Source organism: Dermochelys coriacea, chromosome 2 (assembly GCF_009764565.3).
Source record: "Dermochelys coriacea isolate rDerCor1 chromosome 2, rDerCor1.pri.v4, whole genome shotgun sequence".
Classification (NCBI taxonomy): domain Eukaryota; kingdom Metazoa; phylum Chordata; order Testudines; family Dermochelyidae; genus Dermochelys; species Dermochelys coriacea.
This window is the reverse complement of record NC_050069.1, coordinates 178,319,096-178,336,218: the sequence shown is the minus strand read 5'-3', so window position 1 is coordinate 178,336,218 and position 17,123 is coordinate 178,319,096. Positions and strand designations below refer to the sequence as shown.

At 40.3% G+C, this 17,123-nt stretch overlaps 1 protein-coding gene across 3 annotated transcripts in view; it reads left to right on the top strand.

The window, feature by feature from the left end:
* RALA (RAS like proto-oncogene A) overlaps window positions 1-16,923 on the top strand; it is a 50,532-nt gene extending 33,609 nt beyond the window's left edge. The window contains exons 2-6 of one of the 3 annotated variants that reach the window (XR_005291084.2): window positions 4,473-4,622; window positions 6,233-6,441; window positions 11,403-11,577; window positions 13,872-14,054; window positions 15,006-15,068. Coding sequence is in view for 2 of the 3 variants with exons in the window: in XM_038389954.2 (XP_038245882.1) it covers window positions 4,509-4,622; window positions 6,233-6,441; window positions 11,403-11,577; window positions 13,894-14,054; window positions 15,006-15,021 (675 nt within the window). In the remaining variant the exon portion in view is untranslated. Of the gene's footprint in view, window positions 1-4,472; window positions 4,623-6,232; window positions 6,442-11,402; window positions 11,578-13,871; window positions 14,055-15,005 lie in introns of all 3 variants that reach the window. The other 2 variants (XM_038389954.2, XM_038389956.2) reach the window with 2 other exon arrangements.
* The last annotated feature ends 200 nt before the right edge of the window (window positions 16,924-17,123 follow it).

Genomic DNA, 17,123 nt, shown 5'->3' with positions numbered 1-17,123 from the left:
TGTTCAGTCTTATTTGCTCTGAGACCATGTCTACCCATACATCACTGCAGCACCGCAACTGAACCCCATCTGGTGACGACCCTGTGCCTATGGGAGAGAGCTCTCCCATTAGCATAAAACCTGCTTCCGCAAATGGCAGAAACTATGTCGACTGGAGAAATTCTCCTGCTGACATAGCGCTGTGAACATGAGCACTTACGTTGGTGTAACTATGGCACTTGGGAGGGTGGTTTATTCACAGCCCTGAGTGACAGAGTTTATGCTGACATAAGCTACAACTACACTACAGCATAAGTGTCTTTTATACTTTGTCAGGCTTTAAATGTATACACGTCTTCATCCAAAATTGACTCTGTAAAAAACAGAAATACTGTCACTCTGTAGCTGTTGAATATTACCAGGGCTCACCCACAACATTTTGGCATCTGAGGCAGGGAGCTCAGATGATGCCTCCTCGCTTGGGCCAAAACTTTGAAAGGTCTCAATTCTGCCTTCTTCCTGTTCTACTCCTCCCATGGTACTGCTTTGCTACCTACCCCAACGTAAAATGCCTTGTTCAAAAATTTTAAGTAACACTTAGATTTGCTGTTCAGGCATTTGAAAGTTTAACTTTTCTTGTCTGCATAGTAAACACTGGCATTTTTATCTCTTTGAATAATCAAAGTGGTGCTTTCCATACCTTCTTGTTTGCAAAGATTTGAACTGCTTCTTGCTGAAGGTCCACAGTCTGGGCCAGCTCATGATCTATTGAGATCGTTGCAAGACAGACCAGCCTCTCCTGTGTCATTGTGGAGCGTAGATGTTTTTTTTTTTTTTTATTCGGCTTGGAGAAGCTGCATTCTCCACTGGCAATCGTTACAGGAAGTGTTTAAAAGTATGCACAGAGCAACAAAAGCATTTGGAAAGAGGGTGGTCATGTATTCCAGAACAGCCTTTGGAGTTGATCCTGCTGAAATGCATCTTGAAAGGGCTTTCAGTTGATGACCTGAATCACTCACATCAATATCGCACATGTTGTCATGTGTCAGCACTGTCTCTAGTACCCTGCCTTGCTGGTGTAGGTCTTCAGGTATAGTGAAGAGTTTTGGAATATCATACAACATCCCAAATACACTGCTGTGTTCCTTGAGCTGCATGAAATGTTCTTGAACTGACTGTATTGCACAATCTAGCACCTGGTTAAAGAATTCAACTTTGAATTGTTGTTTCGGGTCTCTGATGGGATTATCCTATGCCTCGTAATCAAAATGTCGTCTCTTTCGGTGACTCTTGTATTCTTGAATGGGTGGGAAAACAGCTTCAGTGTGAAGTTCCTCGGCCAACTTCTGTGCACTCTTCAGAATGTTTTGAAATCCCTCATCTGACCAGTAAGACTGTAGGTATGACTTTGCTTTGTCCAGTTGTTCCATTACTCCAGATATATCCAGGTCAACACCTTGGAATCTCTTGCTTACAACATTTATTTCAAACAGTATGTCATGCCACAACACCAAGCAACACAGAAATTTGAAATTCTGTATATTTCTGGTGATTCCATTTCCCTCTGCCACTGTTCTCCCACAAACAGTTCCTGTCATAGCATTATCCTCCATAATGGTAACTATGGCATCATCTATCTTCCCAATTTGTTTGATGGGCCTTATCGCCTCCACTTGACTTTCCCATCATGTGGCACTCAGTGGTTTCAGTGTCAGAGAGGATGTTAGCAGATGTTGCTTCAAAATTTGCTGTCGATGAGTTGGTGCAGAGAAAAATACATAGATGCTTTGAATTACATTAAATTCAGCAGCCTCATTAGAAGCGGATGCTACATCACTGACCCCCAAGTTCAATGAATGAGAACTGAATTGGACAAAAAAAGCTCGAGGGTTTAACTCTGATCTGTGTCTGCACTACTGTTCTTTCCTCTTATGTTGGCACCATTATCATAGCCCTGACCTCTCATGTCGGCTATTGCAATTCCTGTATCTTCCAGCTTTTTAAGAAGCACATTTGTCATACCAGCTCCTGTAATATCATCAGTGTCCATAAATACTAGAAAATGCTGACAGTCACCATTGCAGGGACATTTTCACTAGGTTCTGTTACAAAATGCACCATTAGTCATTTGTTCCGTATAGCTGATGTCAGGTGTGCAGTCCAGAATAAGAGTAATATCTTGCTGACTTCAGATCTGCCACAATCTTCTGTTTGACTTTTGTTGCCAGTAACTGTGATATCTCATTTTGAAATGTTTTTCCAAGATAGTGGTGTGTGTACATTTTGTGGGTGGTGACTCTTCTTAGATGCTCCTGGAGTACAGCATCAAACTCCACCATCAGCTCCACAATTTTAAGGAAGTTTCATTGTTTGGCACATTCAGCTGATCTGGTTTTGGGTAGCAAGCATTCTCACAATGGCAATAAACATTTTCAGAATGTTTTGCCAGTAAAGAGACTGGTGCAATCTTCTCTTGATGCTGATCTATGGTGACCTTTAACCTTAGTCTCATCTCAATCTCTTTCCACCTATGGGAATGCTCTCTGATAATTTGCTGCCTTCTCTTGGCATGCCAGAATTCTAGCCAGATTTTTTCCAGGCCTTTGTTCCTGTAGAACCCCATGTGGCTGGAACATTAGACTGGAAGAATTTGCAACAAAAACAGTGTGCAGCATTGTGGGAGTTTGGGTACATAAGCCATGGCCTCCACTTTATCACGATTGGGGATTTCACACCAGTAATGTGTTGGATGCAAACTTCATGTTCCCCAAAGACAATGAAAATAGAAGTTTTTCACTTGCTGTGGCTCATGCAGTGCAAGGAAGTCCCCCCAGGCTACTGCTCAAGTGGGTCCATAGTCCTGGATCATCTAAACTTAAGGAACTAAACTCACCAGCAGCTGTTTCTTGCACCTCCACCACTCTTCTGATCTACACTTTTCTTCAGGAATGTGCATGGTTACATCCATTTGAGATGGAGATATGGATGCTTCAGTAGCTGCCAGGTCACCTGCACTCTAACTGGAAGATCAGGCATCTCCTCACCACTCATATCCTCACTGGGGCCGGAAGGCTTACCATGAACATGTGAGTCTATATATCTCAGGAGAGCTTCCTTTGCTTGCTTGCTTCTGAATGCTGCCCCAGAGGGGTGTGTTCTTTCACTCATGACTGCTGTTCTGTGCTAGCTATAGTGGCTCTCAACACTCAGTTGAAGGGGAAAAATAAGCAGGCTGGTAGCAGGGCTTGAGTGAGGGAAGATATCCGTGTCTTAAGGGCCTAACTGGCTCCTACTACTTCAATTGACTGCCTTTTCTCCTCAAATGGGCACAGGGAAGAGGCAGGAAACAGGAAGCTCCCTGAGAAGCTGGTGTTAATCAGCCCAGGCTCCTGGGGATGCTAGAGAGGTACATAGAGGCAGCTACTCCTCCTCCTCTTTCCCTACAGCTCCTGCTGCTTTGTTCCCTCACCTTTCTGCCTACTTGTTATGTGTCTCGTGCCCTCCTTCCTCTAGCACAGCACTCCACCATCTCTGCATCTAGAGCAGAGAATACATAGGCACCAGCAGCAGACACAATTTTCTACACTCTGGGTCCTAATGGTGCCGCCACCTCCCCCCCAAGTCTGCACCATCTGAAGATGAGCTTGCAACTTAGTATTTTAATCCAAGGAGCAAAGGAGAGTGAAGGAATCAAAACATTAATATTTAGAAGGATGGGAACACCTCACTTCTATATAGTAGACCCCCTCTTGTCTTAGGAGCGCACTGGCTGACCCTCTAAAGGGAACTGTCCAGTCCCCCTTGAACAGAGGGCCAGGATGGTACTTGCCTTAAACCATCAGGAAGGGACCAAACTAAAGGAGCACAAACATCTGCTGGAGTTTGAATGACCCTTTGCTGACTTCCTATAATATGTTGATTTGGTTCTAAACTAAAATATACTTCCATCCTTTGCCACAACTATGCCATTTGATGGTAAGGAGTTAAGTTGTATTCAGATCTGGGTTTTTCATTTTCCATTCGAAGACTACACTAACTGCACTCTTAGTTTACTAGGAGTTCTCCCTTCCTTCCTTTGCTGGTGTAGTACAGCTTGTTTTCTTGTGTGATATTGACTTGTTTCTCTCAGAGAAATCTTGCTTAAAAGTATTGCTAGTTTGACCACACAAATGACTCTTACCGCATTCAAGAAAACGTGCTGTACTCCACAAGCAGGTGATAGATTTTGATCTCTAACTTTTGGCTAGTTTGCACTGCTGTTCCGTGGGAGAGGGCTTTCCTTGCTATTTATTGATCTAAACAAAAAAAAAACCATCTCCATCACTGTTGTGAAAATAGTAGGAACCATATAGACATGCAGCACATACCTTACAATCACTAAAAGAAAACTAAGGATAACTGAAACAAGTACCTTGAATACATGTCCCTGAAACTAATCTGTATAAACAGTACACAAGCATTAACTAATGGAAGTACTTTATTTCCCCTTCTAGAGTCTGTTTCCGTCTGTCAAATAGCTGCAATCCAAAATGGCTGCAAATAAGCCCAAAGGTCAGAATTCTTTGGCTTTACACAAAGTAATCATGGTGGGAAGTGGTGGCGTAGGAAAATCTGCTTTAACACTGCAGTTCATGTATGATGAGGTAAGAATCTAACTTTACAATAAAAATGTCTTGCATCCTACTTCATTTTCAGAAATAAGTGATGAAATGGCTGTTGAATAGCATTAAGCTTATTGGTATGATCATTTTAAAACTAGTTTTTTGAAGAGGTCCAAATAAACTAGCTTGAAGAATTGAAAGCTTTATTATATGAATTGCCCATTAAGTTGAATATAAAAATGTTTAGGATTTCTTGAACTCACTTCCCTTTTAGTCCCTCTAGTCAAAGCATAAGTCGGTATTTTCAGATCACTTGTCAATTCGCCCTCTTAGAGCTCACGAAGTAGTATTCCCTACCTTATTTGAGCCTTGCAGTCACTAATGTTGTTTGAGCTGTATTCAAGTGTTTAAACTTCAAAAAGCTTTGGTTCTCCTATTACCAAAACTGAGGCTTTAAGTTCCTTTTGACTATTACAGTTTTAACAATTTCTCCACATACAAGTTCTTGATCGTACTTGAGGGCATACTTTGAGTAACTCTAGGTTCTGCAACAGCACAAAAACTAAGTTGGTGTGCTTTTTTTTTTCCCCTCTGTCTTCAGTAATCCTTCCCAAACTCTTTGTATAAACAACTATTGTATGTTCTAATGACATCCTTAGAACCCTGAAAATCTGCAGATGCAGCTTTTGTATCTGCTCAGGGTTCTAGACAGCCTTAATCAAGGAGATTTGGTTCAGAAGGGATCTGCGCCCTATTAGGGGATGCTCCTCAACCTCTTCTTTGAAAGAGATTAGAAATAGGATTCCTGTTCTCCCTTACCACTTGTCAATGCAAAATACTACCATTGATTACCTAAAAAGTCTTAGGGCACTTCTATAGTGCGCACCACTGGTGGCAGCATGTTGGGTATGCATAGCTATGCTCGGCAGTGAAAAGCTAGCCGCATCCACAGTGCAGTGTGTAGCTACAAATGTTGGGGAAAGGCTTGGGCGGCAGGAGGACACTACTGCTAAAAATAGCTCTGTAGATAGGGGAGGCACTGCTTTAGCAATAGAAAGCCATGTAGGGTACATACCCCAAGGATTCAGGCATGTGTGATTGCCTAAGGAGTGCCTCATGGTCTATATTGCTTTTTATATACATGCTAAAGGGAATTACAATGCATGTATTCTAAATGGCACCATAAGGAGTCTACAGTGTAGACATACCCTTAAGTGACTTTAGAGTACTTGCAAGACATAAACAGTATTCCAACTCCAGTCAAAATCAGCTTGACATTCTGACATTACCCAAGACAACAAAAGTATGATACTGATGCTCTAGAGTACTACAGAAACTGAGACAAGATGCCCTAAATTTTATTTTTGGGTAATAGCAGGAAGTGAGAACCTCTGGTGCCCATGCACCTTAAAAGAGCATTTTATTTTGCTGACATGAGATGGGCTTGATTTTAATTTTGCCAAGTCTTCATATGACCATAATGTAGGTACTCTTATGGCCTGAATAAATGAGCTATGTAGTTACTGACTCAGAAAAACTTCATCTAGTATTTACATTAAAAATCCAGATGGAGATGTTTGTTTTGTTTTTTTTAGACACTTATTTGGGAATATTAATATGGCTTTATCCTATACTGTTCCTGTGTTTTTTAGTTTGTGGAAGACTATGAACCTACCAAAGCAGACAGCTACAGAAAAAAGGTAGTTCTGGATGGGGAAGAGGTCCAAATAGACATATTAGATACAGCAGGCCAGGAGGACTATGCTGCAATTAGAGACAACTACTTCCGAAGTGGAGAGGGATTTCTGTGTGTCTTCTCTATCACAGAGTTGGAATCTTTTGCAGCCACAGCAGACTTCAGGTAAACTGATGGGGAAATTACACATTTATGTATATTTTAGCGAGCTCATAAAATAAGGTCTTGATCACTTGTCAAGATTCCTCTTTTACAATAACTTTTATTGTAGTCCTTTTTTTCATATCTATGAAAGTTTGCATAGATTGCACCCTTGTGTATTATCTGACATCTCAAGACTTACAGCAGCCTTACAGTGTTTTTTTTTTTTTCCTCTGCTGATCAGGTATTTTTGGCCCAATGTCTTTAATATGCTGTGAAACAAAGCTTTAGTACTACTGTCAGAGCAGGTACTTGGCAAGGTTCAAAAGACTGCCTGTCTATGTAATTCAATGGCTTTTGGGCACTTGAACTGACTCATAAACAGGTGCACTACTATCCAAACTGATGGGCCTGACCATAGTTACCAATAGTAAGCGCCAGACTGACTTGTAGGCTGCACAGCTACTGTGCAGTTTGATCCCAAACTGCATTTGTCCCAGGGCTGTTAGTTTACTCTCTGCTTGTTCTACCCATTGTAGTTCTCTACCATGTTCTTTTTTTGGCTCTCTTCCCTGTTTAACCTGTCAATTACCAACAGGAGTGAACAGAGGCCAGTGATTGCACATCTGGCTGCTACCATGTGCTAAAATATATGTTGTGCAAAAGGTCACATACTTGGTTTCTGTATGAAAATAAGTATCCTGGAGAGCAGCATGTGGCAGGATTTATTCTCCAAATTCGTGGGCTCTGGCTAACAAGCTTTCCATACTGAGTTGGTACTATTGACTCTAACAGTAGTTACTGTGTTGGCGACATTACACAGCACTTTGAGCATGGTTATTGATGATCATCCAACCATAGACATCAATAGAGAGAATACTTAATAGTAAAAGCATTTGAGTTGTTATAAAGAAGTAGAAGGTACTGAAGTACAGTTGTCGATGCAATCTTGTTTGTTCCTCTGGGCCCCAACATTTGGAGCTGCAAGGGATCAACAGTTGAGTTAAACATTTACCTTCTGTTCTTGGAAATAAAGTGCCATCAAAAACCACTAAGTAGACATTCCATTTAACCAGCTTCCTTAAAATAAACAAAACAAACTTCCCCAGGGCAATCTAGCAAGGCCAGGCCATGAAAAGGAGTAAACAGCTCTTTATAACTATTTAGTTTCCCCTGAAATTTTGACACTCTTCCAAGAGAAAACAAAAGTAAGTCTTAAGGGGGAGACAGCCCACAAGGTTCCAAACTGGTAACAGGGCAGAAGAAATGCAAGGCACAAGCAGTCAATCTCTTGAAGCATCCTCTTAAAGTGAGGGGGAATGATCTGAATAGGAGTCTATGGGTTGAGGATGAAACTGAAGAGCATTGCAAGTGGATGGTATGATGCTATTGCTAAAACAGTAAAATGCTCAATATTAAAATTGTGCCCTAAAGTCAAGAAAATACCTTCCTCTTCAGTTGTGCATATATCCCCATCCATTCAGTCTGAAAGGATGTGAATAAGCTGCATGAGGAATGTCTAGGCTAAAGCAATTTTAAAGAGCAAGTAACTTTCTTCAGTTCAGAATATGGCAGATGATATTACAACTTCAAGGCAGTTGCAGCAACATATTACAAATATAAAGTTACTCTGTCAGAAGGGATTCACTCCCCTGCCCAAAAAAAACATGCAGACAGAAAAACTGAGTCTTGTAATTAATGCAAACAGCATTAGGCTTCAGCCGTAGCTGCAGAAACAAGTTCTCTACTACTTGCTCTAAAACAGTGGTTCTCAAACTTTTTTTCCCCGTGAACCACTTGAAAATTGCTAAGGATCTTGGTGGACCACTTCATGATCTTTCCAAAAGTTGTTTGTACCATTAGCTAACTCTCTTGTAAAGCACTTTGGATAAAAGCGCTATACACTTTTTTCCCAGTTCTACAAATAAGCCCATAACTCGTATTTTAATACCAGTAGTCTTACCTTTCTAATGCAATGGATGTGCCCTCTGTCCCCCACCACGGCAGCCCCCGAGCTGGGGCTGGGAAAAGTCGCCCTTTTCTCTGGCCACCATAGCCCTGCATGTCCCAAATTCTCACCCCACTGTTCCCTCCCACCTGCCTTCTCTTCCACCTAGGCCACCACCTCACCTTACATGTGCATCTTCTCCAGGATCCAGGCACCTAATTAGTAGACCCATGCCTGCATGGCTCCACTAATTAGGTGGGTTGCCCCTCATTCTCTCGTGTGCGGCCACTGACACGCGCACCTTGGAGGGAACGATCCACAAGCTCCATTCAGGTGGTCTGTGGAACACTGGTGGTCCATGGACCACAGTTTGAGAACCTCTGCTCTAGAACTACTTCACCTTGGTCTAATGAAACAAGAACCTGTTGCATCTGTATTTAGAGTAAGAGTCCCTTCTTTTAATTAATCTGACACTAAATTTTCCAGAACCCAGCCACAGATATGGATAAGGCAACTCATCTTGTTGAAAGTAACTTACTTGAGAAGTGTTGTAGAAGCAAAATCAATAATGACTTATCTACCATATGAAACATATAGTATCCATTTAAGAATGCTCTCAGGCATGCTGCACAATAGGAAAAACTAAGTATGGTTGATGGGTTACATCAGTAGTAGTATAATGAAATGATAACTTTAGTATTAAATAGGCACTAGTAACTTATAGGTGTTCAGCTTAATTGGTAAGTCAAAGGTCAAAAACCTCTTTAAAACATTTTAATGTTGTGAAAAGTGTCTGAAGTGCCCGAGGGAGCAGTAGAACTAGGTTGCCTGTGTGTGTGTGTTGTGGTAGTGCCTAGGGCAAAGGTAGCAAACTACGGCCTGTGGGCCACATCCGGGCTGCGGGACCATCCTCCGAGCTCCCAGTCAGGGAGGCTAGCTCCCGGCCCCTCCCCTGTTGTCCCCTCATCCCCCCCGCAGCCTTCGCTTGCCATGCTACTAGTGCTCTGGTCTGCCCCTCCTGCCGGGAAGCACAGCGGTGTGGCTGGCTCCAGCCGGGCGGTGTGGTAAGGGGGTGGGGATCATGAGGGTTGGATAAGGGGCAGAGGTTCCTGCTGGGCAGTCAGGGAGCAGAGGCGGTTGGATGGAGAGGGTTCGGGGGGGAGGGAGAGGGGCAGATAGTGGGCGGGGGCCAGGCTGTTTGTATGGAGGGCTGGGTAGGGAAGGCTGCAGTGTGCTAGGCACAGATTATAAATGGTATCTGGCTCAGCTTCCAGTCTGAGTATAAGACAGAGATGAGGAACAAGGTAACAGTTACACAGTAGGTGCCTACTAGACATGTCTTCATGGGTCAAAACAAAATTAGTACTGGAAATTGGTCTGTGTTAAGGAAAACTTTTAAAGGTGGCCTGGAAGAGAGGATGGGATATGGGTTTGTCCCTTCTTGCTGCTTTTGATGTATAAAGGAGGCATGAATGGTTTAAAACTCCTTATTAAATTAGAATTTCAGATCTTGTCTGCTCTGCAAAATTGACTAGAACTAGTGAAATGAAATACATGTTGAGCTATATAGAGGAAGAAACTGTCATCAAAACAGTCTTAATCATGTTAAATAGATGTTACACTAACTTCAGACGAATATTTGTTAAAGATTCAAAAACACTACCCTTTCACATAAAGTGAATTGGCAATATATACATGCTGAAACACCCAGCAGAAACAGAAAAAAATCAGCCCCTGGTATTTCTGATATTTAGTTTGGGCATGGAGGGGAGGGGTTGCTGGATAGAGAACTTAATCCTTTTCAGCTCATCCTTAAGACTATTCTTTGTCTATTGGAAGAAATCTCTAGAGCAGGTTTCACATTGTAATATTTATGCTAAAAGAATACTACCATGCTGTGTTTGGGAGCAGTCTATATCTGAGCTCCTGGGCATTGCTGATCAATCTGAGGGAATGCTGTTGAGCAGAACACAAAGGAAGGACACTGTGACAGGAAGTTTGGAAACTTGATTGCCTTTTCTGTAAAACTGTGGTTGGTTAGGGAATAGAGCTCTAACAGGGCAGTTTCCCCATATTGTTAGCTTATTAGTTTGATTCCTTTTTGTAGAAGCTGTATACACTTGTGCTATACATGTGGGCTTTTTAGTGGTTGCTAGCAGGTTCTCTTTTGCTTTTTTTTTCTTCACTCAATTGAGTGGAATCTATTGTAGCAACTGATATGCCTTAGATATTAAAGGGAATATCCCTCAATTTATCTAACGTGAATAATATGTCTTTGCTTTGAGGTATAGTTGAATTTCACTTTTTTTTAAACTCCAGTTTGTATGTCTTCTGGAAACTTATTGTTTAGAACTGTCCACTTTCAGAGAGGATTTGAGCAGGATGTTGGTATGGTCTGAGTTTCTTGTAGGTTAACTCTTTAAACAGCTCTAGTACATGATGAAACTACTATAAGGAGGGGGTTGCAGAACTGATTGAAAGATCTTTGTTCAGAGTTATCAGGATCTCTCTGGCAAACTGGGAAGGCAGATCTAGTGAGGTCCTGTGGGGGTTTGTCCTGGGTCAGATACTATTAAATATTTTCATTAATTTGGACAATGGAGTGGAGAACAGTTATAAAACTTGTGGATGAAACCAAACCGGGAGGGATTGCAAGCACTTCAGAGACCAGGATTAGAATTCAAAACCACCTTGACAAATTGAAGATTTGTCCTGCAATTAACAAGACGAAATTCAGCAAGGACAAGTGCGAAGTACTACACCTGGGAAGGAAAAATCAAATGCCTAACTACTCAAATGGGGAATAACTGGTTAGGTGGTTAGTACTGCTGAAAAGATTATAGTGGATCATAGTTTGGATGAGTGAACAATGATGTAGTTGCACACTGCACACCCTCTAAACTTTCTAAAAGGAGTAAATGAGCATTCACTCTAACAAGTTAAGTTTAAAAATAAAAATGCTCACCTTTTTGGTGGACTTTTCTGGGAATAATACCTCTGTGTAGATTTTAATGTTCTTCCTTTCCTCCTCCTTCAGGGAGCAGATTTTAAGAGTAAAAGAAGATGAGAATGTTCCCTTTCTGCTGGTTGGTAATAAATCAGATTTGGAAGATAAAAGGCAAGTTTCTGTAGAGGAAGCCAAAAACAGAGCTGATCAGTGGAACGTTAACTATGTGGAAACTTCTGCTAAAACGCGAGCTAATGTTGACAAGGTAATGACCTTTAAGAGCAAAACATTAAAAATCAAAGTTCTGTAAAAGCCCTGAATCATCTTTCATGGATACTGCTTTCCATATCTACTTTTGTGTCATGAAAAGCTAAATTTTATTCTTGTGAATAGTCCTGGACCAACTGCTGTTAGAGATCTGTATCTCCTTTAACCACTGAACAGGTACAACAATGATGATAGAACTATTAAGCTTCCCTGCATTGCCCCTTCAGTGTGCTTCAACCATGTTCTAAAAGGCCATCCTCAAGTGTGGATAGCAGAGTTTCCATGAACTCTGGATCCTTACTTTCTCAATAGTTTGGAATTGAACAGACCACCAGTTCACTAAACAGTTTAACATGGCTAGATTTTGAAGGGGTAGTTGAGGAGGCGACAGTCGAGCTCTCAAGAGATTGACTCATTACCAATCTTGGCCTAGACATTTTTGTTTTTCAATACTTTCCTAAATTTTGAATGTGACCAGAAGATTGGTAACCTCTAGGAAGGGAAGAACGCTGGCTGGACTGTTCAGTGACATTCTAAATGGCTTTGAGGGAGATCAAAATCCTTCCCCTATAGTTACAGACAATACCTGGGCATGGATGAGAGAGAGAGAGAGAGAATGGCTCACAGCTTAGACTGTACTGAGAGTTGCAGCATGAGGGTCAAGGGATACAGAGAAGCAGCCTGGTTCAGAAATGGGCAAGAAAAGACCTGTGTAGTCACCATTTATTGTGAGACAAAAGCAATGAGATGGGGGACAATGCTTGACTCTGGTCTCCAAAAGTAAAACTGGTTAAATTTCATGTTCAGAATTAATGTCTTGCACTCTAAATTTCAGTAACTCTCTTTTGAAATCCACAGTATTGGGTTGCTAACAGTATTTTGCCTTGTGGAAATATATTAAGAGAAAGGGATTGAGTAGCTTAGATTAATGTGCCAACTTCTCCTCTCTGGTGACCTACATACAAATCTGATCGCGCTGTTGAAAAATCCCTGGTGGAAATCATCATATCTAAGATGTCAGAAGTCAGGTCAACAGTTGCAAATTGATGGCCTAACATGGAAAGTGGACTGCTCTGGAATAATTGTTTTGTCTATCATCAAGTGTTTGTGTTTTTGTTTTTTTTTCCCCTTTAACTCTTAACTGTTGCAGAACCAGTTGCTCTAGTTTTTTTTCAAATGGTAATTTAATGTCTTTGGGTCAGTGGCTAAGTACAGTTCACTTACATGCAGCAAAACACAATCGGGTCACGCTTCAGAAGAACAGAAATTGGCATGTACTAATTCTTGGTGCATGGAATTGCTATGATTGATACCAACTGCCTTACAAAATTGCCAATTCAGACACAATCTCCCTGTGCATCCTTTAATGACACAAAACTAATTTTTACTTTAACACTCCAGCTCTCAAGTTCAACACATGATCTGACATAAAGGGAACTATCTCCAGCTCTATAAGCACTTAAACCATGGCCCTTACAAGTTTGTGAAGATTTTCAGACTTAGTGGTGAAATGGCAACCAGCCCACAAAATGGTATTTTAAATTACAAAATCCCTTGCAGTGGACAAATCAGAGGAATAGCTTGGTATCTGACACAAGGTTCTCTAGTCATCCAAAGCTGAGTGCTGTAGTCCAGAATTCAGATGCATTGGCAAAGCTATACAATGTGCCAGGAAGGCTCTTTACTCTTAAATGCATTTGCAGAAGTAGGTTAAGTATCCTAGGCAGCTAAATACTGTCATTTACTTAAGCAAGTTGAGGATTATGTCAAACTCTCATAGCACAGATTTAGATACATGGGTAACTGAAGCCATAGTTAGAAGTAAAGGTCATTTTATCTGTTCTATATGAAATTTTCATTAAGGTACATAGTTTGTGCTCGTTTTTTGTCAACGAAATCTTGATATTCTTTCCTCAAACACCTTGTGTTACACTGGTAACAGTCCTTCTCATTAAGTTTTTAATCATCACCTGGCTCACATACTAATTTCTTAAATAAAAGGAGGACTTGTGGCACCTTAGAGACTAATACATTTATCTGAGCATAAGCTTTCGTGAGCTGCAGCTCGCTTCATCGGATACATTCGATGAAGTGAGCTGCAGCTCACGAAAGCTTATGCTCAGATAAATGTATTAGTCTCTAAGGTGCCACAAGTCCTCCTTTTTTCTTTTTGTGGATACAGACTAACATGGCTGCTACTCTGAAACCTAATTTCTTAAATGTAAAACTATGTAGAACATAACTATAGAACAAGAGTACTGTAGAGGGATATACAGAACTCTGGTTTTCTAGCTCACTCTGTGCACCACTTCAGAAGAGACCACCCTACTCTCCTACGATATGGCTGTCACAATGCTCTGTGACCTGTAGAAAAGGCGGACCTCAGTTGGAAATGGAGAACTTGTTGCCAAAAGGAACTGTACAGAATTGGGCAGTCTGTTGCTCTCGTATGCATATTGAAGTCAACTTGCAAAGGTGAGAATAACATTCTTGTAGCGCCTGGAAGCTGACCAATTCAGTGCCCTTTTGTGCTTTGCATCATTCATTACAGAGTCGTCTTGAAGCAGTCGCTTACAAAAGCCTGAATTGACAATGGACTCTTGAAGAATTGCATTCTTCGCCAAACTTGTAGAGCTCAAATTTCTCCAGCATGCTATTCCATTCGTCTTCCAAAAGACTTGCTTTTTAGCTGTAACTTAAGGCTTAATTATTTTAAAGACCGTTTACTTGAGGCTTGATAAGTTATCAGTTTGCATTGGATAATGAAGTTGTTTCTAGACTGGTGATTTCTTATGAATAACTCTAATCTCAAGGAACCATATCGGGCCTTTCATAATATGGGTATATCTAATCCTCAACAGAACTCTAATTGCATTTTTAGACTAAAATATGGATGGCCCCTGAAAAACTAATACTAAATGTTTTTTATTAAGTATCTAATATACTTTGAAAATTAGATATTTAACTTCTGCTTGTCTTTCACATCTGTGGTATTGTAATGTGAAAGGCAAAGGATTTTTTTTCTTCCGTCTGATTAGTAGGAAATGGAAATAAACTTGAAACCTCATGCATGGGGGCATGGTATGGCAGAGTTATGCTTCAGGCTGGAAGTTCAGCTCTTATGGAGCTCATATAAGCATCTCAGGAGTACATGCAGCTCAGTAGTAATAGGGGGCAGCTAGCCTCACTCCCTCTTGTCTTAAAAGGATATGCAGTTTTTTTGACTAGAAAGAGTAGGATAACTCTTGCAGGATTTGCTTAGGGCTGATTTATCCCTTTTACCTAGACATACTGTGTTTAGCTGACTTTGATCCAGACACATGATCTCAAGTAGATCATATTTATGTAAAGTTACCTAAATTAGCATGTGTTCATGTTATAAGTGCATTGATATGTAAACTAACTTTTTTTTAATTTTCTTTTTAGGTATTTTTTGACTTAATGAGAGAAATTAGAGCCAGAAAGATGGAAGACAGCAAAGAGAAGAATGGAAAGAAGAAAAGGAAAAGCCTAGCTAAGAGGATCAGAGAAAGATGTTGCATTTTATAATCAAAGGCCCAACTCCTTTCCTTTCCTTGACCATGCTAATAACCATAATTTATAAGCATGCCATCAAAGGCTTAAATGACTGAAATTTAACATTTTGGAAATCGTAATGTATCACTAAAAGCATGAATTGGAACAGCACTGAGTTAAATTCAATGAAAAAAATTTAATGTGGCTTCAAGAGAAGCAAAGTTCAACCCATTTCATAATTGCCTACCATCATTGTTCTTCTGAATGTAGTATTTCATAGGCAGTCTTTAACAGTAAACAGAAGGAAGTATTACTTTCTGTGGTTTCTTGTAAAGCATAAATTTTGTATCACTAAATCTTCAACTTTGTCTTGTCTTCTACTGCCTTGCAAATTACAATTGTGAACATGATACCAAACAAACTGGTATACAGCTGTTTTGCCATTATGAGTTATGCAAATTACAGAAGAGAAAATGATTCAGGCAGTATATCTGCATACAGTTATATTGAGTCATTCCTATGTGGAGCTGCATTACCTGATTGATTTTAAAGTAGTGTAAATTTTTAAATGGAAACATTTGAATATGCCTTAATTTAAAAACCTAGAAATAGCAGATTACGTAGTTAAGGCTATATTTTCATCTTGATGCATCGAGACTGATGCATCCCTGTGCATCAGTGTGGGAAAATATCCTTTAGTGTGGAGTGCAGTTGTGTGAACGGTCTTGCTAACTAGCTGTCTGCTAGCAGTGTCTGATCTTAATGTGTGCCATACTCTGGATATTTTGAATAGCCCAGAGCATATTGTCACCTGTGATTTAGTAAACAATATGGTAGTTTAAAATTAAGGCGTTGGAATCTACATGTACGGTTGAGGTTACAAGGTTGTATGGCAGTTAAGCCTGAAATGGGCACTTACCACTTAACATGCTGGCACTTTGGAACTACCGTTTTGCAAGTAGTTAATGTCTCTAGGTGTTTGGATTTTTAACTCCCCAAGTTGGGCAGAGTGGAGCTCATTCAGTAGAGCTAATGTGTTGTGCATTAGGGTGTTTGGGAAATTCTGGGGTGTCATCAGTAACTTCTTCCTTTGTCCTCGTGATACTAAGCTATGGGAACATATGGTTGTTTGGAAGCTACTTGGAATTTTGTACTGTTTAGTCTAGTTTGTGTTCAGAATGGGGAGCATTGTATCAGCTTTTTCTAGTTAGTTATCAAATATGCTTTGTAGTACAGAAACACTATCTGCATCCAGATTCTCCAAATGTATTACCTCAACTGCTTCAGCAAACAAAAGAAAATACTAGCACACTGTTAGTGTTCAGTATGTTCTGGCTAAAAATAAGCCAGAATCTGAGTAGGAAGGGGTAGATTGATTCCACAAACTATTACTCTTATACATGTGTAAACCTATAACTGACAGTCAAAAATGCGTTCAAGCAAACTAAGTAACAAATGTGTACTTTACACGCTAACAAATAGATACTGTAGGGACTCGGCTCTTTAAAAATTACATTTGTCATGTTAAGTATTTATCCATAAGGAATTTTGTATGTATACTTAGTAGACTACCATGTGCAGAACTAGTTACTCATGTAACTCTAGCCAAGTAGGCAAGTCTTCATCTTTACTGTGTACTCATTTTCAGTCTGTTTAACCAGGGAGTCTAACCACTAACATTGACTTTGCTTTGAGAACTGTGTACTGGGAACTGAGGGGTAATGAAGCTAATGGACACAGGAAATGTCACTTGTCTTAGGCTGATGCCTTACCCAATTCTTATTTGCTATTTGAGCCATTGAAAGACAAATAAACTTCCATTTTTTAAGTACTTGTGCAATGTTAATTAATGTAAAAAAACCAAGTTGTGTTCTAATATGGCCACTGACTCCACCAGTCATGGAGTAATATGGCCACTGACACAATCAGTCATAACTGAGTATTCTAAGTTTTTTTTTTTTTTTTTTTTCCTACCACATTTAAACCAAACTGAATTCTATCTTAATGCTACATTAGTTAGTCTGAGTA